This window comes from Corapipo altera, unplaced genomic scaffold (assembly GCF_003945725.1).
Source record: "Corapipo altera isolate COAL_440 unplaced genomic scaffold, ASM394572v1 113, whole genome shotgun sequence".
Classification (NCBI taxonomy): domain Eukaryota; kingdom Metazoa; phylum Chordata; class Aves; order Passeriformes; family Pipridae; genus Corapipo; species Corapipo altera.
This window is the reverse complement of record NW_020884895.1, coordinates 2,304,442-2,327,805: the sequence shown is the minus strand read 5'-3', so window position 1 is coordinate 2,327,805 and position 23,364 is coordinate 2,304,442. Positions and strand designations below refer to the sequence as shown.

Here is a 23,364-nt window from a genome sequence, read left to right as displayed (position 1 = left end):
GTCATGCTACTTCTTTCTGCTGTCTTACACCCACAAACAGCCCACCCTCATTCCTGGAGTTTTGCAGGGAGCAGGAAAGGTGGGGAGACAAAATACTGCACAATTGTGATTTATCTTCATGATTAAACAGCAGCCCTGACAGCCTGGAAGGGAACATGTTCCAGACATTCAGCTGAATGAAAGCTGTGACATGATGTCAATTTTCAAAAAACACAAAAGAAAAAAATTCAGGGATCCCGGGGTAGGACTGTAAGGTCCATCTCCCAGAATTCACACTGCCACTGTGGCAAGGTTTGCTGGAATTCAAGTGGCTGTTCTGAAGGCTCTGAGGGTTTGCTGGCCCAAGCTGAATGTCAGTTAACCAGAGGGGGAGTGCAGCAAACAGACACTGGTGGTTTATATACTTTGGTGAACTCACTCTATATAGTCATGGTGGCACTTGCTCATACTAGGGCAGTGTAGCCCAGGACAACACACCAGCAAAACAGTCATTAAATAAAGATGCTTTGTAGACTTTGAAACTAGTTTCCAACCCTGGCCTAGGCAGCATCCCATTTTCAAGCAGCATCATACTGTTTCTTTCTCTGTCAGCAAAGCCTTATAATCCACTTCATCTATGTAATGAGTGAAGACAACCTGGACTGGGAACAGCAGCACTGGAATGTCAAAATCTCACAGGACAAACCATCAAAAGCCCAGCAGAGTTGATTTCAGCATGTGCCAGTGACCTGATTCATATGGGCACTGAAACACAAAGTAGCTCTAATATAATGGACAAAAACATGAGCACAGGATAATGTCTTTTTTCTTAACTACCACAGAGTTAGTCCCAACTTTACATGGAGAGTTCATGAACAGGGACAGGCAGGAGAAAGTCGGGAAACAGTAACACCGAATTCAAGACATGGGAGAGCAGACTGCATGTTTATTTTTTGTACTAAAGTCTTCAACATCTAAAATAGAAAACATCATGTGAAATGATTCTTTGAAGAGATGGCAATGAAGAGATAAGCAACACTTTCTTTTTCATCACTAATTAAAAATATCTCCAAACTGTGGGGAATCCATTACATTCACCATCAGGCTGTCAACAGCTTTTTTGTCTTCAGTCTGTACTGCCCAGTGCTGCTTTCTGTCCTCAAGCCACTGTATTGATCACTCAAACCTTCCCTAAATATTAAGAAAAGGGTTTTTCTAATAGGAGAGGACTGGTTTTTTCCACACAGGACTGCTGCTCCTTCATTCTTCTCACTGACTGAGAAATGTGGCATTAAAAACCAAAGATGCCAAGAGTCCAGGAGGTAAAATAGTTTTCAAGCAAGTAAAATGCCGACATCTGATTAGATCAGTACATCCCCTTTATAGCTCACACTCTAGAATACAAAGTATAATGATTTTGCAAAGAACAGAAAGCCTGGAACAAGAGAACATGTTCGTAGCATGAAGGGAGCATTATAAAAGTTCAGAGGGTTTTGGGGAAAAAAAAAAAACAAACTCTAAGTTAAAGCGTCTATTTTTTCTTATTTTATTAAAGTAAAAATGCAGCTGCTGTGGCCTATCAATTAGACAATTGCCAAATTCTTCATTTCCACTTCAGTGTTTCCAAGGTACCCTGCTCCTTCCATTAAACCACCAGTCTAATGGCTGCCTCATTGTCAGAGCAAAAATCCCACCTCCAGTGCATCATTTCCCAGTTATGCACTGGAAATCTCTTGCACTTCTAATCAAAGCCCGCTGTTGGAAGAGAATTACGCTTTTCTCCTCCCCTCACAAAAAAAGACCCAACAAAAACCCTAAACTCAATTGCCCCAACTATGGCAGATAACACAAAGAACCTTTTCTTCCTGGCAGTGATAATTAAATTCTATAACTCATTGTTCCAGATAAGCACTTGCAGTTCTATGGGAAAGATAAAAAGAATTTGTTCTTTCAGGAGGCTCTAATGAAAGTGGCAATAGGTTAAGAAAGGGAGTTTACAGCCTTCCCCCAGCCACTCAGCAAGAAATAAAGAGGGTAAAGTTGGCATAAATTCACATGTAGTTTATCAGAATTGGATGTTTCTGGTTTCCAAGTCATTATACAATACATGAATGCCACAGGAAGCAAATCAGATTTTAGTTGCATTTTTATGATTTTATGAATTCTTAGAGGTCAGAATTCAAAGCAGGTCTGTACTGCTGAGAGAAAAATCTCAGAGCCAGCTGGGCTCTGGCTTCCCAGCAACAGACTATGAGTATGGGAATGACCAAAATTATTCTAACAGTGTTGTGCCAAGAATGTTGCTCAGTCTGAGCTCCAGGAGGGGTACTCAGGAGGCAAAAAAGATCAAGAAGGTGTTTCCTATTACTTTCCTCCCTGAGCAGCCCTAGTCACCCGTGATGACTAGGCCTGACTGCCACATGCCCACCAGGAACACCTTTTAACCATGCTTCCATGCAGACAGGTGCAGGCAGCCCTAAGTCTTTCTCCCACCACCACCCAGCCTGGAGATGCAGCAATTTCATACACACACCACAGGTTGCTGTGCCCAAGCCACACCAGAGACAAATTCTAAGATTCCCTTGGTTATGTGACTTCAGTACTAACCCTGATCTCAGAGTACAGGAAAAACCAGCTTGTTTCTGCCTATCACAGGGGATAAGGAGGCAAGAGAAGGCCACAGCACAAGGGACCAGGTGGGAGAAACTGCACTTGGAAACCTGGAAAAGGGGTGCTGTTGACAGACACAGCACTGTACAAGTCTTAACTCCATCAGAAGGAAACATTCAAAAAATTGCCTGTCCTTGTTCCTTACAGAAACCTTCCTTAATTGGCCCTGCAACTCAGCTCTTGTGAAATGCTGATGCCTTTAGAGAATCCTATTCCTGACTCACCATTTAGTCATTAACATAATGTTTTCTTCGCTAGAAAATGATGTTTCCTTCACTAGAAAATTATGTTTCCTTCGCTAGAAGAAGGTAGTAGGATGCTGTGAAATAACTGGGTCTTCTGACGTAACACTGACGCAGTTAACTGTGCTTCCTTTGTACAACACCTCTTTAGATTTGTGAAAGTAGCAAAACTTAGTTATTAAAAACATACACATAAAAAACTTTTATATATATTTTAAACTGGTTATGTAAAATTTAACAGAAAAAGAAAAATACGAGGGCTGGATACCACATGATTTCCAAATTTCTGGAGTAGGTGCTTAATTAGAAAAATAAAGAAGCGATCTATCATGCTATAATAAATTAACATACAGGGTGACAAAACAGACTTAGACAAAAAATACTGTATTTTTCCAGACTTCTGGACATGAATTCTGCCCCAATGACTGGGCTGAGTCTCTCCTGACAGAAACTACAAAACAGAGTTTATTTCTTCAGTTAGCTGAAATAACTTGAAATTTGAGATTTCTTGCTACTATTACATGACAGGCATAAACCCAACACCTCATCTCCCAAATGAAATTTGCTATTACAGCGATTGCAGCTAAACAAGTTTAAGAAATGTTGACAGCTTTAAATGTTTGGGGAATTACCTGCATCCAAAATGCCTTGTGCCAGGATTGCTCCAAACTTTGCCATAACATCATCATGCTTATCATTGATCACTTTGGAATAGAGCTGTCTGAACTGGCTGACCTGGATAAAAATGATAAAAAGGAAAAAAAAGAGAGATTATAAAACTGACTGCATAAGTCAAATATTCCGTCTTTAATGGAAGCATCCTGCATTTCTGCATCCTACGACGACATTTATGTTTTCAATAGCTTTAGTCACTGGTATTACCAGTCATTCCACTAATAATTAATGACAGAGATTTTCCCCAGAAATCCTGGATTTCTGCATCCTACGATGACATTTACGTTTTCAACAGCTTTAGTCACTGGTATTACAAGTCATCCCACTAATAATTAATGACGGAGATTTTCCCCACTTGAAGACACCCATACAGTGATTTTAAAACAGTCAGAATGGACATTCATTTCCAAACCACATTCTGCAGGCCTTACAGGAAGACCCTGAGAATCCCTGAAGTGACACTGGAATAAAAGACCAACCGATGAGTTTGTAGCAAGAACTACTGTATGTTCTTAGGTGAGTGACACTGCACTTGAATAAATTTCCTCCAATTCCTACTGCTGAAAACCTCAAACTTATTCAATTTTTCCTTTACAATATTTCTGTATCGATAATGCCCCTATGATGCATCATCAGCAATTTGCTGCTGCACTCCTACCTTTTAAGTGAAAATCATTAATGAAAATATATAATAAAGTAACAGTTTATGCCATGGTTATGTTCACCACAGTATCTTAAGTGCACATTAGTAAGGGAAACTGCTAAAGCTTTGCTTATATTATCATCATTGCCTTGAACAGCTTCATCTGTCTCTGGTTCACTAAGGGTTGAAGAGACAGAACAGTATCACATTCAGCAATGTCTAAAGTTTTACTGTAAATTAATAACTTGTCTTTTATTATACATAGTGGAGTAGCAATATAGCTCAAGTATAATTTATATAGCTGAAAAAGCAGACCTCAAAATCCCAATCTGCAATCCAGACAAAACCTGGGAAGCTGCATTCCATTCACAGCATGTCTGGAAGAATTTTTATACCTCTTCCTTAAATTAATTTTAATCCAGATACTCATGTGATGTTTTGTTTTCATTTTTTTTCTGTTTATGTACTAAGCCTTCACTTGACATACTCAAAAGCAAAGGAGGTATTTTCAAAAGCTGCCCTTCCAAGATATCTTGAACAAGCTTCTCCTCAGTACTGGTCCACTCTGTTACACCATTCAAAGTCCTCTACCTACATCTGCAGCCACAGAGGAGAGGATAAACTCATACCTCATGGCAGTAGAGAGAGACTGACCAGTTCCTAGTATTGCAAATGTAGTTAAAATTTCCAAATATAAAACTCTAATACCAGACAACCTGCAGACACTTTTCACATCCAAAGATCTTGTGCTCTCCAGGGACACCAGTGACCTTTGCTCAGTGATGAACACCTGAAGAAAGGTCCTTCCTTCCAGCTGTGAAACACATTGTCTGCTGCAAAGAGGCCAAAGCTTCAACACCACCACTAAGAAGGTGCTTTTGCACAGCCTCTGATGCTCCAGTGCCTAATTGTACCTGTAAAAGAGGCTTTAACACTGACTGTGACACTCAGGACAGCACCCAGCAAACTGCCAGTCCCCATCCTTGCAGGACACTGCGAGTTCCAGAGCTGTGCCAAGGGTGGGCAGCACAGAGCATCAGGAGCAGTGTCCAGGCATCCCTCCTACCACACATGGCCTGTCTTGGGGTGCACTGGGGAATCTCAAAGCGCTTTACAGAAAGTTTCCACACCTGTGAAAAAACATCCATTCATACAACTGAGTCTGACATGAGAACTGCACTGGGAATAACATTTTATTAAACCAAAATTCATCAAGGTAAAAAAAAAAAAAAAAATTAAAAGTGAATGAAGAACTGTCTGAGGGGACAAATCAAACTGCCGGGGTTTCTCAGCGTGGCACAAGATCAGATTCCCAGTAAAAGCACATCAGAGCCATGAGGTAATCCTGCAGCTGAGGTAATGATAGCAATGAATGTCACCACATTTCACGTGTGAATTTTTGACCAGAGGCAGAAAGAAGCTGAGACCAGACTTTTAAGAGATTATGCTCAAAATTTGGGATGGAGAGAAAACAGAGGCTGCCTCTCCAACTCACGAGCATTATACCCAAGAGCTGCAGTGCCGCTTGGCAGCCCTGCACACCTGGTGACACTTCAGATTAAGACTGCATGTTTTCTGCATTTCCCAATGCAGGTTAACTCATCACACCACTTAAAACACAGGTATCCCAAAGGAACAGACACTCTCTGGTTGACATTTTTCCTGACTTCACTCTTTCAGGCACTAATCCAGTTGTACGACTTGTCACCTCAACTCCTTCCATGCTGAGGGCATCTAACCTTAGATTTAAGCCACTCTGTGACAGCAGAAGACACTGATATTCATACAAGCAAGTCATAGCCTGCTAAATATGACTGCATTAAAATTACTTTATTTGTTTCATACCAATGGACAATCTCACCACCTTAAAGCTCCAGAGTAACCAGCCACTTTCAAATAGGAGCAGCGAAGCTGAACAAAACAACACTTCTCTGGTAGGGCAGGATGCATTTATTAGAACTGGCAGGGGAAAAAAGCAGCTATTTCCATTTTTCAGTATAAGTAAATCCAACAATTTGTGTGCTAATATTAGTTCTCTATTCATTAATTCCCTTTTGCATTAAAAAGTTTTTAGTTACTACTTCCTGTCCCCAAAAGGAGGTGACTTAAATTTCCTTGAAATTATTAAAACTAAAAAAAGGAGCAATGTACATTTTCAGGGCAGCCACACGGACAGATGCGTGGCAAAGAGATATTTCACACACAATGCAGGATTTATTCTGGATATGCAGACCAAACTCTGCTCTTGCTTCACTCCATTTATGCATTTTCACGCTCTCCTGATTTTTATTTATAATAGTTTACACTGAGGTTTACATGTTCAATATAAATGGTTTGGTTCCTTCGCCTGACCTCCTGTACACTGGAAAAATATCTTAGTTTGCATTTGCAGCCCGGAATGGGGCCTCATGCAGTGTCAAAGGCAGCCACATGCAGACCAGGTGATCCAAAGCCTTCAGGTGTTATTTGGGACTGACTACACTGAAACACAGAAGCAATGTGTGAAACTATTCCTGAGCTGAGCTGAGCAGTAGATTCCAGTGCCTCTGTTTAGAGCACATCATTCCTGCAACTCTGGGCTCAGCTTCTGGGTTTGGAATATTTATAAAAGCAGGATGTCACAAAGCTCATTCGTTGGACTGTAATCCAGAATTTACACCATAATCAAATCTTCACAGAGCGAAACCCTGGGTAGAGTGAGAAGATGTTCAGCAGAACAGCTGATGTTCACGCTGGCATCTGAAGTGTGATGGAGCAGCACCTCAGAACAGAGGGATGGAATACCTCACTCAGGAAAGGCAAGGCAGGGCTAGCTGGGGAAGTCATCCACCTCCCTGGTCATGGTGCACTGCTCCTATGAGCACCCTTTCCCTCTGTGCCTTCCACAGCTCCTACTCACATGGACATTAGTCCAGAGCACACAAACCCACCAGGAACCCACCTGCTTTGGCACTAGGACCTCGTGCAGGGCAGTGAGGTGACCAGTACGCAGACAACTGCAAGGGACCAAGGAACTGAAATCTGGCTGCCAAACCTGAGCAGATCAGTTGCCATATCTTGAGATGACAGGGACAGGTCACAGCAGGGGATCAGCTGCGAGCAGGAGTTCAGTGAACAAGCACTGAACAGCTACAGTAAGAAATAGTCCTTATACCATCTACTTACAAAAATACAAAACGTGTAGTGCCATATCAAAGCATTCTGTGTTCAGATAAATTCTGCATACCTGTGCATTGTGAGCCATGCACAGGTATGCAGAATGCCAACCCTGCAAAATGCATTCAGCAACCATGCGCTTTCCAGAGTTAAACATGAGTGGAAGCAAAATTGTTCTGTGAAAGGGTTGAAGACTACCCCACCCAGCCTAAAGGGCCAGGCAAACCCAGATCAAGGGATTGTCTCAACACTCAAATGCACAGTATGCCTGCATGCTTGTTCAGGCTATTTCTATAAAGCAAATGCTTCACAGGAATGGGATTTTTGACTGGATCAGGTCCCAGCTGAAAACCTTCCTTGCTGTTGGGGAAAGTCTGGTTTGGAAGTTCTGGCTGTAGTGCTTCAGAAAGGTATTATCCTCATGTGGAGCCACTGCTCCACCTCTTTGGAAAAAGTGCTGGGGCACCAAAATCCTGCAGAATGGAGCAAGATGTCAACAGACAGTTCCTTCTTAAGCTGTTGAAGCAAAACTTGCCAGAGTTTGTCTAGCATAGCCCTTTAATCTGCTACTATTTTTCCTTCAAAGCACAGCAACAAGCACAACCCAAACTACTGCATAAGTTTATTTAATATGCTATGAAACCCACAAGCTGTGTTTCTCCCTTGAAATCTTCAAGCACTTCAAAAATTTTATTGCATTTGGAAATGCTACCAAGAAATTTATTTGGGCAACTTCCAGGAGGAACACTAAAATGAAGGCAGTGACTCATTTCATCTTTACTAACAATACACAACCCCATTCTGATAATTACTGCTGGCCAAAATGACATGGCACTGAGTTCAAATGAAACCAAACACAGAACCTTGGAAACACTGAGGAAACAACACAGACTTTAAGATATAAGAATGATACAGCACCATTTGCTACAAACACGAAGAGCTGTCATTTATCAGGCTGATTACCACTTCTCCCTCTACCAGTCAACTTTCATGCACATCAAGCCCATGAGATTGTTAAAAACAAGACTTTATAAACAGTTAATTACAGGAAACAGTGGCAGGTGATGTGCAAAATGCTTTTGGCAAATGGAAGCTCTTAAGAACAAGAGCATTAATAAAATTTAATAAAACAGGTTTTAAACTGTTGCATGTTCTATCTTCAAAAGCTGAAGTTATTCTCTCTCACACTTGCTTTCTTGAAGGAGCAGACAACGTGCAGAATCATCTAACTGTAACAGGTTCACATAAAGGTTTTGCGAAGGTGCTACTAGAATATTGCAAAAATCATTCTTTTACCCCAAAAGGACCTAGTGTTTCATCTAAATGGGCAAAAAAAAATCCCAGCAGCAATATGGTCCTGGTTTCTTCATGAAATCTTAGAGATAACAGGCCAATATGATTCAAGGAGGATGGCAGAAAAGGCTTGACCTTGTTTTTTATCTTCTCATTTTACCAAGATGACTATCCTACCACAAAACCAGGAATTGAATTTACTTTTTCAAGTTGTTAAGACATGCAGTTTGTTTCCAAAATTGCTGTCTTAATTGCCCTGCAGGTCACAAACACATAATGAAGTTGTCATTGATTTCGGTTACAATGACCTCATCACATATGTAATTCAGGATTCCATTTCACAAAATAAACTTGTTAATATTTTATATCCTACACTAATATGGTTCTTAAATGTATCAAGAGAGGTCAGGAAAAATCATGTTGGCTGCATACGGAGGAATTGTGTTTCAACTCAAAAGAGGCCAAACCAACTTTACTCAACACCTGCTACCCCTTTTGGCACTTAAGCAATTTGCAAGTTCAAAGGGCCTCCATATAATGGCAATTCTTTATTTAAACTCTTTATTTAAATATAAACTCTTTAAATTATTCATTTAAACAAAGAGTGAGCACAACAAAGAGGAGAATGAACACAAAGGAAAGGTTACAGCAAAGTTGATTCAAAGGCATACATCTACTCTCTCTCACAATAAAAATGGCTTCTTTTAAAACAAAATACTTTGCTTCTTAAATCTCTGTTTATTCCTAGCATTTCAGCATTGCAATGCTCAGCTCTCAAAACTCTGATGATATTTTACATCTGGAAATATCTAAATAATAATATTTATATCTAAATCTATTCAAGGAAGATTGCTACCGTCTTCACCCCAAATTATCAACAGAGAATTTAAAGTATTTCTAACTCGAAGCTCACACATAAGTTTACAAAAAAAAGTATAAAATCTCAGAACAGAAAAAACTGAATAGTAATGATGGGAAGCTGGTCAGAACATATTTCACAATCTTTCTTAAAATCACCATTTCTCACATGCAAAGCACCATGAAATATTTAGAAGTAGTGAGATGGTGATACATAAAATTTATCTTCTCTGTAACCCCATCAAGACCACTTGTACAGCTTCTGGGATATGAAAATCATCCCACTCCTCTTCCCAGCTGGTTTTTCAACACTGCAAATACACACATCCATCAAGTTAGACCCTTTGGCACACAGTGCTTCAGAGTGTCACTTAGGAATCTAATCGGATCAAAACATGTCCCTGCAATCCAAAAATGGCTCCTTTTCTGAACTCCACCCTTTCACACTGGAGTAAAATAGTTTTTTTTTTTCAGACTGGCAGAGAGCTCCAAAAAAGTTTCCCATGGATAATAAATAACTTAATTGGCAGCATGATCCTCAAAATATTCCTTTTACTTTTGGGCAAGAAACTACAATGGTTATTAACTTTTGGTGTATTTAAAATAAGTAAAATTTGTATATTCTGTACTTAGTTCCTAAATTGGCAGCATATTTCAGGGATTATTTATTATCTTATAATCTGTCATTTTTGGGTTTGTTTTTGTTTGGTTTTTAATACCTGCAGTGCTTCTATGACTGGGCAATGAATTGCCTTCTGTATCTATATCAGGTAACAACACACAAATTTTGGCACAAACAAGGCCCAGGCATAAAGCTGTTTCAGTTTCTCTGTCCATTTTTAAACAAGCCACTGACCCCTACACGATACATCTCATCCTGTATTGGCTGTCCAGCTATTTTAACCACTCATTTATCAAGCCCAGGTATCATGTACCTCAGAAGTCAAGGTTACCAGGCCTCTTTGGGGGAAGAGATCTGCCTTACTACACATCTCAAGTAATCTGTATTTTTCCTAGCCCTTTTTGTATTTACATTTTTCTTTAGGACAAACAGGTTCTTTCACCTATCATCTCAAAAAGCCTGAAACTCCAACAGTCAGACTCAGCCAGTGACCCATAGCAGTTTAAAAGTCTGACTGACTGAGAGCAGTCTGCAATTCCGACTCCAAGAGGATCCGGGTGCTTTGCAAATTAAAATTAATCTGTTCTCATAATGCCCTTTCATATATGAACGTATCATCCTTAATTCTTTCAGGTGGGAAACTGAGGCACAGGTGAACTATACAATTTGTGCAGCATTAGAGGAATACAGAATAATTAAACCTGATCTCCTATACTGAGGCCTGGCATTCCAATCACCTGAGCGAGGAAGAAACAATAAAAACAACAATTAATTTCTTTTTATAGAGAGATAATTCAACTTTACATTACAGATACTGTGTATCTTGGAACATGAGGGGATCCAACAGAAGTCTAGTGTTTTCCACTGGTTTATTCAATGGAACTGCTCTTCTTGGCTTATTCAGTCGAACTACAATTCTGATAATATAAACAATGTTCCCAGATTCTGCTCAGTGAAAACTTTTTTCTTTCCTTTATTTTTTGGTAATAATTTAAAAAAACAAACTGTCTGCCAGCAAATCTTCATGTTCCGTGACTTAGAAATACCCAAACACCTGTATTTGTAGATTTCCTTCACGGACTTTCCCAAGTAAAATTTTCCACTGGACAAAGAGTTTTTTTTTCTTTCTCCTCATTCAAATGTAGTAAAAAAGATGGCTGTTTTTATCACAGTTCAATTTCTAAAATGACATCAATAAAAGCAACCCATATACAACAGATGAGTAGTGAAGCACCAGCTACTGCTCTGCCTCAGCACTCACCAGAGCAGGTGAAACGTGGAACCTTAGAGCTTCTCTTAATGTGGACTTTTAGTCTGTACAAATGTTTGCATATCATCATCTGTCACACATTCACAGGGCAACCTCCTTTTAAAAGCTTAACACAATCCTTTTTGCTTTCTGAGCAGAAAACTCCATTAAAAAATATATTTGCTATAAAGCCACTAAGCCAGTTCTGACTGCAGAAATTATTTTACCTGAAAAGTGTAAGACTAACTACAAAAAACCCAGACTTTCCTGCAGGGTGACTACATCCAAAACTAAGTTTACTATCATGAGAACCAGTGTCTTTACTAAATAACAGTGATCACATAAATCATGAGCATACAGGCCTCAGTGCACGCTAATGGAAGACAGTCACTTTCACATCATTGCAGGATGCTTTGAGACCTTTTAAGAAAGAGCATTTACTCTTGCAGTGTCCAGAGTTAAAATGCAGTCATCCATCAGGCATGTTTCCATCAGCAGGCATGGCTCCCCCCATCAGAGCACGTGCTCTGATCCATGCAGGAGCTTCCTGCTGCACATCCAGCTCTGGCTCTTTACAAGGCATGTGCACTCTCTTGCCAGTGCTTACGTGCAGTGCCAAGCACCAAAGTTTTGGCACCTAAGACCATTTTCCCACCTGATAAGCTGGTATGTAAGATCTGACACCCTACCTTTGGGCAGGTAATCTCAGTCTGCTGGATCATGATAAGGGCAGATGCAATGAGAGCTCCCTGACGCACGTAGTTCACAGGATCGTTTGTCATTGGTTCAAGCAAATTAATTGCTTCCTAAAACAAATGAAGAAATGAGGAGTCACAAAGTTAATATTTTTATTTTTAGTACTGCAGTGGAAGGTTATCAGATTGACACTATCAGATTTACTTTTAAAATACTCTGCCTGTTCTTGGTAAGTGAAACAGAAATCTGTATTTCTCTAGATTTTAATCTAAAAACCAGGAAGAAAGAAACCCAAACACTAAAAAACAAGTGATGGATGGATGGAATAAGATAAGCAACAAATGCATTCATCACATTAGAATCCAAATTCTTGGCCTTACACTTTGTTGTTAGAATTGTAACATTTAGCATCACATGACAGCACACATTTCAAACCTACAACAAGTAAGGCTATCTCTGAGCACCCATATAGTAAATCTAGGTTTTTAGCACAGTTCAAAATGCTCTTCTGCTTCTTCAAATTCAGTAACTTCCCAGCTAAGTGCAACAGGAACATGATCCACAATGACCTACCAGTAACTATTCTTTTCAATGAAGTCACTGATTATGAAAATCTCCACTTATGAAAATCTCTCCTGTCCATACAGTGCTCTTACTTACACTGAAGACACCAGCAAATGCAGTTGAGTGCATGAGACTCCCAGTAAGACCCCTCTTGGTGTTACTTCTGTCAGGGTGAGGCTTTTAAAAAGAAGCTCATTTTATACAGAACCACTTCTAGAATAATATCAAGCCTTTGCTTTGACTGCTTTTGCTATCTGAGCTATGTTAGAGGCTGTGCTTCTCCACCTGAAGGTGACTCATTCACTCTTTGGCAAGCATTCAGTACCATGGATGGAACATCCACTATAACAAAGAGCTGAACTTTCTGATCTCCGAAGTTGAATATATTTGGGCCTTCAAAACCTAGTAATATAAGCTCTGGAAGACATGTCTGCGTGTAATCAAATGGTTTAGGTCATCACACAATGCATCTGGAAATAAAACAGACTTATTTTTGCGATTAAAAGCATTTCCACTGAAATTATCTTGTCAGATGCAGCAGGTTAAAAATAACTAGCTCCTTGATTCCACCTTCCACTCGAGAATAAAGCGACCTGGATAAAAATAGGACTTTCAGTTTGCTTTCAAGCCTGCATGCTTTAGATGCTGAAGATGGCAGGCAGTGCACGTCAGCATTCTGTGCTTTTGGCAGCACCAGTGACACACTGGGGAGCGCTCACGCAAGAGCCACAGAGCAAGAGTTTAATGCAGGATGAGGAAGGGATGAGACACATAAGCAACAGATTTATTAAAGACTCTGAAGCATAAAATATCAATTTCATTTGGACAGTCTGTGCACCTGTTCTGAAAGTGTGATTCTGTACCACTACAGATTACATACACATGTGGGTGAAGCAGAGGGAGCTTATTCCCAAGTTTACTTCCTGCTTGTTCCAATGAGTGCTCACTTCCCACAGCAGAAGTGGGAATCCTTCTACCATAAAAGGTCCCTGTTACCATCTGTGAGAATGAACCTCCACTGACACTTATAAAGTGAGAATAAAATTACTGGTTTTTAATTACACATGTGAAACAAAAATACATTTAATTAAATTTCATTGCACTTGTCTTTTCTACCTGGATCTTCCATGAATGGTGTATCATAGGAAAGAATAAAGGAGCTAGAAGTTATGCAAAACACCTGCTGTTTTCCTGTCACTGGCACTCCAAAGGCAAAAGAGTATTGATTTTGGAGTACTGAACACTCATTTAAAGTTCAGTGGCAACTTGACAGTAAGAAAACTCTAAGAAAAGTTTTGAAGACAAAATTCCAAGAATGTGGCAATAATGCATGAAAACTTGCTTCTACTTTTATCTGTTCTGAACAAGCAGGAAAAGAATCTCTATGCCCAGAATAGTTAAAGTACTGCTGTACTCTAGCTGGCTAGCAGTGTACATGTGTAGGAAATCTATCTGTGTGTGCAATGGTACCATACAAATGTGCCTGTGGCAGGAGAGAGCAGGAACAGTCTTGGCCATGGATGCTTCTGGCCCTCACCTTGTTTCCAGTGCCTGCACAGCAGATCCCCAAAGCCATGGCAGCCCCATAACGCACATGGGGATTGTAGCTCTCTGACAGCAAAGAAACCACGCTCGGACACTGCTCAGGAGTCCTAAAGAAAGGCAAAGAAAGAGTGTTGTTTATTATTATTTTTCTTCAAAATATGGTATGGTGCTTCAAAATACAGAGACTTCACTCTGTTCATACTGGAAAATTTCACATTGTCCTTTCATACATATGCTTTTGCATTTTTCAAAATGCAACCAGAGGGGAGGAACAAATGGGCTAAGAGAAGAACAGGGATGTGCACAGATTAATAAACTTCCCTATCACTGCAGATATCATACACAGTTGTTCCCACTACTGAGGTCTTCCTTTTTATTGCTTATTTTATGCCTTTTAGAGATCATCAAGTAGAATGATATATCTATTGAGATCGAGGTCTTTATCTCTAGAAATCATGATGTTGTGACAGACTTTCCACTAGCAGAAGTTTACTCTCCATGAGAGACAGCACTAAATCTTCCATCAGGAGATACAAACCCCAACTCCAGTATTCAATCAGCCTTCAAGGTTAGTGGGTCTCAAACTCCCTTTTGCAATCACGGCTTCTGACGACTCCTCCTCACCCCCCCCATTGCTGTAAATCAAACGACAAGAGGAGATGCTGACACAACACACACTTCCAATCAGTTTATGAGCAATGTCCCCCGTTGCCTCCTTCATGCTGTGATGTTGCTGCCTTTTAAGAGATCTGAAATGGGTGTATGTGCTCCATGGCTCACCAGCTGGGAACAGTGTCCTCCTGGTCATTACAGGAACAGAACTTCCAGCCACACGCTGGGGGAGATGAGAGGGAAGCTACAGCAAGAAGCACATGTTGCTAATGCAAACAGTTTTGTAAATACTGAGTATTTCAGAAGTAGGGCAGAACTCACAGGCGTGGATATACTAATTTCCTTCCTGTCTTCACAGTCATTTTAATCAATCCATTAATATTGATGCCACACAAACCACTTGATAATATCATACACTGCCAATTTCAGCATTTCCAGTTCCATGACACCATTAACACAAGAGCAATGTGAGAACGTGGTTGGCAAGCGCGTGCTCATGAAAAAGAAAGATGGGAAACTATACACTGTAAGTGATTTAATTATATCTGTTTTCAAAGTGAATATCATCTGGCTATTCACTTCATTGTGTCTTGCAGCCCAGACTAGCATTTTAATTGTCACATTCACAATCCTAGAAGCAGTCTTGCAAGCCATTTATTTCAACTATAAACTGATTTCAGACTGAAATATACACAGGAAGAAGCCAAGAGCACCTTAGTTTTAGCTTCCCTTCTTACATTTGCTACACTGAAAGATGGAAGCTGGAGAGGGGCAGCAGCACCTGTTTTAAATAGGAATTATAGTGTCATGTAGGACCATCAAGTGTCTATCAAAGCACTCAACAACTCAAGAGAGAGAAAAACCATTACAGAGTACACTCCAGCATGGGTTTTATTTAAATGAATAGCTGAATCATAGAAAACAGAAATAAAAAAGACTTTAAGCAATAATCTAGGTAATTTCTTCTTTTATTGTGACTGGGGACAGAAGACATGCCCATATAGTGACACACTCATACTTCAGTTATACTCTACACACATAGTCAATTAATTTCATCTCTAGTTATTCCCATTTCAACACTGGGATATCTCCTCTGATAACTAGTCCTAAACTCCTCTTACATTCCTCTCTCCTACTCCAGCTGATTACAGACAGGCAGCATCATCAACCACACAGGCTCCAGTCTTCTTCCAGAACTGCTGAATAGACCCAAAGGCACCCAGGCTTCAGAGACTACTCAACCCCTCAACAGTAATGGCAGCAAGTGCCCAGATCTACCTCACCCCTGCTTCCAGCAGTCTGGGGTTTTATGTGTTTTCCCAAAACATTCACCTGGGGAAAGAATCCCACCTACTGCCATCATCTTAAACACACCTCCCTCATTCCAAACCTCAGAAAACAAAAAAATCCATATAAAAAAAAGAAGGAGGAGCAAACACAAAGTTGCAGGAAACTGCTGCCTCTAAGATGCAGCCATGATGACAAATGTTAAGAAAGGGGGATGAGGTGGGCAACAGATCAACACTGTCCTGCAATCAAGCAGTATAAGTGAAGACTATAAACTAAAAGACACATTTAAAACTACCTGTCAGTCTCTTGCTCAAATAACAACCTGGATGCTGACAATGTTTTCTTAAAAATGAGCTGATGCAGAGACCAAAAGACACAAATCCTATAATAAATGAGCCCAAGCATTCAGCTGCACAGACGACTTTGGCTCTTGCACAAAGACTCTTAACACCTTTGTGTTTACTTTACTACAGCAAATGTTAAACAGGCAGATTGTAAGTCAAAGAAGAGAAAAACAGTTTCTGGCAAAGATGTGATTATGCACTCTGAGGCATTAATCATTAAATTCTTGTTCAGAAAGCTAGATTTCATAGAATCATCAACTTGGACACATATTTGTGTCTGCAGGCTCAGAAGTTCCAACAGAGATTTTATTATAAAATCAGGATTAATGTACACTAATTGATTTTAGAATTCTTAGCCAGATTTAAATTATTTGTTGCCATTATTTTAAATGACAGGGGGCCTTATGTAAATCCACTTTAGGAGTTATAGCTACTTAACGGGTCCCACCACTTTCCCCAGTAACACAGCTTTTTCGAATCTTCAGCCTTCAAAAAGTGTCTTCCCAAATAAGAGAGATCTAGAAGGCAGGTCCAGAAGTGGGTCAAGGAAGCAAAAGAGTCTTGCAAAAGTGCCTATCAGAGGAATAGGACTTTAGTGCACAAAAGCACTGTTGGCATCAATGTCTAAGCAGTAATTTTTGCTCTTTTATTGCTGAGATGTTTTACAAAGTCCTACACACTGTTGCCAAAGGTCAGCCCATATAAACCCAAACCCACGCTTCATAAAATTCCATAAAATCCAAAACAACTCTGTCAAGTGATCAAAAGAAGAGCTGAATGCCCTCACAAGCAGTCACAGGCTGCAATTGTGCTCCTTTGGCATTACTTCCAACCAGTAATCTAGTGGGGGAATACGTTTAAAACACGACCACATTATCCTTCCCCTGCCCCATCTTTCACCCTTCCCTGAGAGCACAGCCCTCGAGCTGCTGACTTGACATTCAGCGCAATCCAGAGAGACAGGTCCTCCTGCTGATGGAGAAAGTTTCCACTTCACTGGAACCAACCCCCATGCAGGTTCCCAAACCAAGTCCACCCCTCTGGCTCCCTCCTGGAAACCTCCACCTCTCTGCTGATGGCTCAGTCAATGTGGTTACAGAGTAGAAACCTCTGATGGGAGAGGGGAAGAGTGTGAGAAAACTTAAAAACAGTTCTAAAAAACATAACTGGTTTGTCACAGCCAACACTCAGTAACCAACTATTCTTATTCACTCCTAATACGGGCATCTGTCATTACTGCGAGCTAAACACAGAAAGTAACATCACATGAAATACCAGGATAACATCTGGACATTTTGTGGGCAGAAGTTTTATCTCCAGAGCCAAACTTTTTCTCCCCTCTTAAAAGTAACAGTAAAAATTCTAAGCCTGGAGTATATTTAATATATTTTGAGGACAGAAGCAACGTATCATAGTCCTCTAGTCTGATCTTCCCATAACACAGACCAGTAATTTCATCTAAAAATTCCTACATTAAAGCCTAAGGCATGTCTCTAAACCGGGCTCAGCATCTAAGAAAGATAGGCCATGTCTATTTTTAAAAACCAAATTATCTTTAATGTACTGGTTCCTTCCTTTTTTCCTAACACTGGTTTTGCTCAAGCAGTTTGCTTTTGCAATTACATTTTACTACAACAGCAAAATGATGACAAAAGAATGGCCTGATTATTTCCTTCATTCTCATCTGAAAATTGCTCAGCTGCTCCTACCTAAGCCAGGAAACCACAGACGTCAGTGAACCCAGACCTGTCTACAAAAAAACCCCTACCTCACAACTAGCTTTGACTTTGTTCTGTTACCAGGAAACTAAAGGAATCAAGAAGCCAAAAATGTCTAAAAGTTTATTCTATGGAACTTTAACACAGTAGTCAGCTACAGCTTTGTTTCCACCCTGCACCAGGATAAGTTTTACCATTGTGACAAATGGACTGCCGATGAAAGACTTCCTCCAAGATCCAGTTTGGTTTGTTTCAGAAGTCAAACAAAACCATAAAAAAAAGATGCACCAAGACAGCAATAAGAGATTCTCAGCAAAACATAATCGCTGGCATTTTATTAGTTTTATTCATCATTTTTTTGCTCTCGAAAGCTCCACAAGAAACAAACACCCTACGCTGCTAAGGATTTCAAATCTTCCTAGAAACCAGAACTAGAGAGAGAACATAAAGAAGCTGCCTAACTCCTGCCCAGTTACCTTAACCTTAGCCTAAACTTTTAACTCATCCCTGTCAATGTTCATTCCTTGGATATAATTAAATATAAGTGACATTTAATTACATACAAATGTCATATTCTCTCTATGAAAGCTAATAGGGTACTTGTAAGTGCCCTAGAATTTCTGAGAAACTAAAGAGAGTTTTGAGATCTTCATTACTTCTAAAGAGAGAGGAAAGAAAATTTTTCTTAAGCCTCTAATGCAAAACTTAACAAAATGAAAACCAGGATGTTGATTCTTACTAAGACAGACTAATAAGAACAAACTCACTCAGGTCAGCAGGACACAGAAGACAGTCAGTTTCCCTTTCAATCCATGGTGTTGACCACGGAAGGTTCTCCATACTTAGCAGAGAATCGTGAAATTGTATTGCCTTTTCACCAAGATACATTTCTTACTGTAGCATTATTAGGAGTCTATAATACTAGGTGGTTTTTTTGTTTGTTGTTTTTTTTTTTTCTTGTTTTTTTTTTTTTTTAAAAAAGTCATTACAACTGCAACATCTGCAGATATTGCAGTTCTCGGTAAGATTTGCCTACAAGAGCCTTATTGGGCTGCTGAAAGTTGAGGAACACTGTTGGGTGTGTCAACTCTGTTTAACAATCCACTTTAATCTTTTTTTCCCCAAGAGGCATGAAACAGGACAAACTAAAAACTCAGACTCCCATATCCTGGAGCATATTCCACTTGAAGTTTCTTGCATCACAGCCCAGTTAGAATCACATCCAAATACCTTTGTGCAGTTTATCTCCAATTCTGTACATCTTGAAGGTTAAAGCATTATTGCAATTTTTCTTTATATTTCAGCAATATTTAAACATGAAACCCTGCATATATATAAGGTAGCATCAATAAGTAAATAAACAGAATACTGAAAAAATGCCATCGCATTGGTCTTGTTACTGAGACTAAAAATTGAAGCATCACTAACACACATTTATTTTTTAGTCTAAATATTTAAGGACTATACAACTCATAGAAAAATGAAATGTCAGAGAATTGAAGAACAATGTCAAATATATCTTCTAAACTCCTCATTAAGTGTCCTCAGTTATAATTCAAAAGATTCTAAATATTTATGACTTTCTAAACTATTGGTCATGAATTAATTATTTTATACAGAACTATTTCCACAAGTTGCTTTATTAGTGTAGTGATAATTTAGAAAAAAAAAAAGCTCAACAAAATTTAATTTCATCCATGAATGAGTTAATAAAGGAGGAATGCAGATATCTAACTGCAGCCATTTCTGAAGGGGGTGTGTGTAGCAGAGGGTGGGATACAGAGAAGATTAAAAACCTGCAGATTAAAACACAACAAACCAATATATTTCAGTGTAGACTAAACACCCCATCTCCCTCTCTGGACAAAAATGACCCCAGTTATTCCCAAGCCAGGAATTTCCTACAACTATCTCATGTGCAGCATAGCCTCCTTCTTCACAATGTTCTTCTCTGAAATGCCTCCTAGTTGTCTAAGCAAGAACTTCTAGGAGCCTCCCACTGCCAGGAGGTTGAAGCTGAGCACTGCCCACAGCAGGCGAACTGGAGGGACATGTACTGCCTGAACAACACTCACAGGGACAGCTCACACCTAATGGAGACGTGGCTCCACTCAAATAAAATAGCACTGTCAATCTGAAAACAGAAGGAGCAAAAAAGAGTGGGAAACAAAAATAGTATCTATGCATGGTTCAAATATTCTGGCTACAGTGGACCAGGAGTGGGTCTAAGGTTTATCACCATTAAGACAGGAGTAGAGTTGGATATGGGGGTAGAGCAGCAGCCTGCACAAAAGCTTGGCCAGAAGCATTCAGTGAAAGACCTGCTGCAGATCTGTAATAGATATAGAGGAGGATGTGTCTCTCAAAAATGATTCAAACCTGGGAAACCCCAAAAAACATCACAAAAGGCAGATAAGTTTTCTAGCTCTCTGAAATTAAACAATGCACCAAGCAGGTATACGTGATATGCAAGCCTACATGCCACTAAAATGATATCATCTTCCTCTGCAAGGATAACTGATATCTTCCTAAGATAACTGTTTTATCTGTATTTAAAGACATCATTTCCTTTTCAATTAGATATGAATGCATTCAACAGCTTTCATCAGAACAATGTGCAAGCAATAATGCAGCTGGTGCTTTGTCAAGATGCCTCCCTCTTCTCAATCTAATTTAGTCATTCTAGTGGCTAAAAGATGATTTTGCTATATAGGTGACATTATAACATCCACTGAGGCATTCCAGAGAAGCAGAAACACTTGATTTTCATTTAGACCAAAACAACCCTTTCCTGCTGCAGCCAACAGTGCTGCTCCTTGGATGGTAAGATCTGCAAAGAAAATTTATTAAGAGGTAATACAGAACTCAAGTTGATAAAATTACACTTCTATAACTCTGGTACTTCCTCCTCTCTGAAGTGATGAAGGGATAGAGTCTGCTGCACTGTGAAAATGTTAAAATAAAAAACCCATAAAACTCTTTCAATATAATGGTTCATCTCTGACACAGGCCTGCAGCAGTAACTGATGCTGATGATTAGCAGATGGTCCCAACAGATGCATTATCTATTTTTTTCTACAGAATTTTTGTCTTCTTTAAATTCAGAGATGTGACATAAAGATCTGCATGTGGCATACACCTACTGAAGATAAACGATTAATCTGTCTTTTACTATATTTTGGTGGTTTTACTCTGGAACATTGCTTTCCATTTATGATGCAGATACACTGCCAATAGCTCCAGCTCCACAAAGTGGCAATAATTCCAGCCACCTTTCAGAAATGTAAAAAACCAGTTCAAGTGACAACAATGACCAAAACCAAGCTTCATCTGTACAATCAGAAAGAGTGAACATTGGCTGTGTTTAATCCAATGGAAATTTTGGTGAAGACTTCAAATACAGTTAGATTAACATCAGGAGAGCCTTCAAGATTCATAAAATATAAACCAGAAGCTGATTAGACATAGTGAAGCTTAAGAAAAACTGAATCCAAATGCTCATTAGCCAAATAAGGTATTTTCCTGTCTCAATTTTCACTTTTACGTGTTTTTATGTGCTCTACTCCCTCAGTACTGTCAAGGGTGACAACAGGGAGGTGGCCAGATAAGAAAACAGAACTACCACAGCTGGATGAATCTTTATTTTTCTAATATATACTTTTCTGAAGAATAAAGATATCAACATTCAATTGTAAATGAATACAGAATGTAATCTTATTGAAGGTTTCCTTTAAACAAAGAAGTGAAAACTACTGAAAATTCTCTTGTATTATTTGAACACACTTAAAGTATTTCTATTCATTTCTGGCAGCAGCTTTCTTTCTTTGGCCCCCCAGTAGCTGCATCCTAAAGATATGAATTTTTTGATTCACAGTTCACTGAGGAGCTGATTTCCAGCTCAAGGCTGGTGAGTGCTACCAATTCATGGAATGTAATGGCTCGTGTCATACAGGGGGGCAGACCATGATCTCATGGTCTCTTCTGGCCTTAAACTCAAGGAATTATTATCCAATTTTGCAGCTAATGTCCTTGGAAGTGAACTCTATTTCCATTTTAATGCAGAACTATAAGATGACGATAGAGACAATACGCAGATATGCCTGAAAGTTGAAAGGTAACAAAAGAGAACACTCCGGATAATAAAAAGCAGCTGCATGAAGGAAGTTTTAAAGTAACAGTGCACATGCTTAAAACAGTGTGCTAGACAATACTTTTACAAAATTAGGCAAGAAAAAGCTTGGAGTGTTTACAGGGCAGCAGAACTTTTTAGGGTTAACTGTGCTTCTGTCCAAAAAGCAAGTGAGCAAGAGAGCCCAGAGAGCGAGCAGCACACACAGACAGACACAGATACAACACAGCCACAAGGAGCACACATTATAGCACTGGAGCACTGACTCAACCCGCTCTGGCTTTTTTCCAGACAAAGCCCCCACTCACTCACTTCCCTGCCTTTCAAGCTGGATACGCTGGAATGAGTCAATCAACAAACAAGGGCAGCAGCAAACTGCGAGCTTTGCTTATGAACAAAGATAAAACTGCACACAGACTCTGCTCATCACTTAAGTAAAATCAACAAAGAATGGAAGAGAAAGGACAGCAAAAAAGAACACAACCTTATTTCTATCTTTTTTTAAATGTGGTAAGAAAGATTCCTCTTGATTTCAGAGTTGGAGAAAATATCTTGGTGAGAAATATTATTTTCCCAAAATACAAATTCTTAATCTTGGTGATAGAAGAAATATAAGTGCTAAACAAAAGCACACGAAGAAACAAGCTTCAGAAATATTATACCAGCAAAAAGCAAACGATCAATTTGTTTTCTAGAAAGTAGTGAAAAATCTTGAAATACACCATGTGATGAAAAAGAAAATTACAAAGGATCTTCCTGGATGCAAAGTGAACTCTACTAAAATGCAGAGAAAGAGGTAAGGCTTTCTTCACCTGAATATTGCAACATCAAATCTTCTCAGTAACTGAGAATTTGCTCAGTTTAACGCTGGAACAGCTGTTTGAGTCTCTGCTTGAAGGGTGAAATGCAAGTCTTAAGTCGTTAGCAGAGTTGAGAGAGACACAGAAGAGACAGAGAAAGAAAGAGAAAGGAAGAGAACAGGCTGTGCTTAATAAAAGCCCTGCTCAGACTACAAAAACAAGCGTTTTACTCACCCCCACCCCTTCAAGTAATGGGTAAATTTAGATGTCTCAGTTCGA

The 23,364-nt window shown here is 39.5% G+C and overlaps 1 protein-coding gene across 1 annotated transcript in view; it reads right to left on the bottom strand.

Annotated features, from left to right (window-relative positions):
• Positions 1-23,364, bottom strand: part of PSMD1 (proteasome 26S subunit, non-ATPase 1) — a 71,201-nt gene that overhangs the window by 10,610 nt on the left and 37,227 nt on the right. Inside the window, exons 17-19 of the mRNA XM_027647257.1 lie at positions 14,185-14,299; positions 12,077-12,193; positions 3,524-3,626 (exon numbers count right to left, since the gene is read on the bottom strand). Of these exons, the coding sequence (XP_027503058.1) occupies positions 3,524-3,626; positions 12,077-12,193; positions 14,185-14,299 (335 nt within the window). The remainder of the gene's footprint in view (positions 1-3,523; positions 3,627-12,076; positions 12,194-14,184; positions 14,300-23,364) is intronic.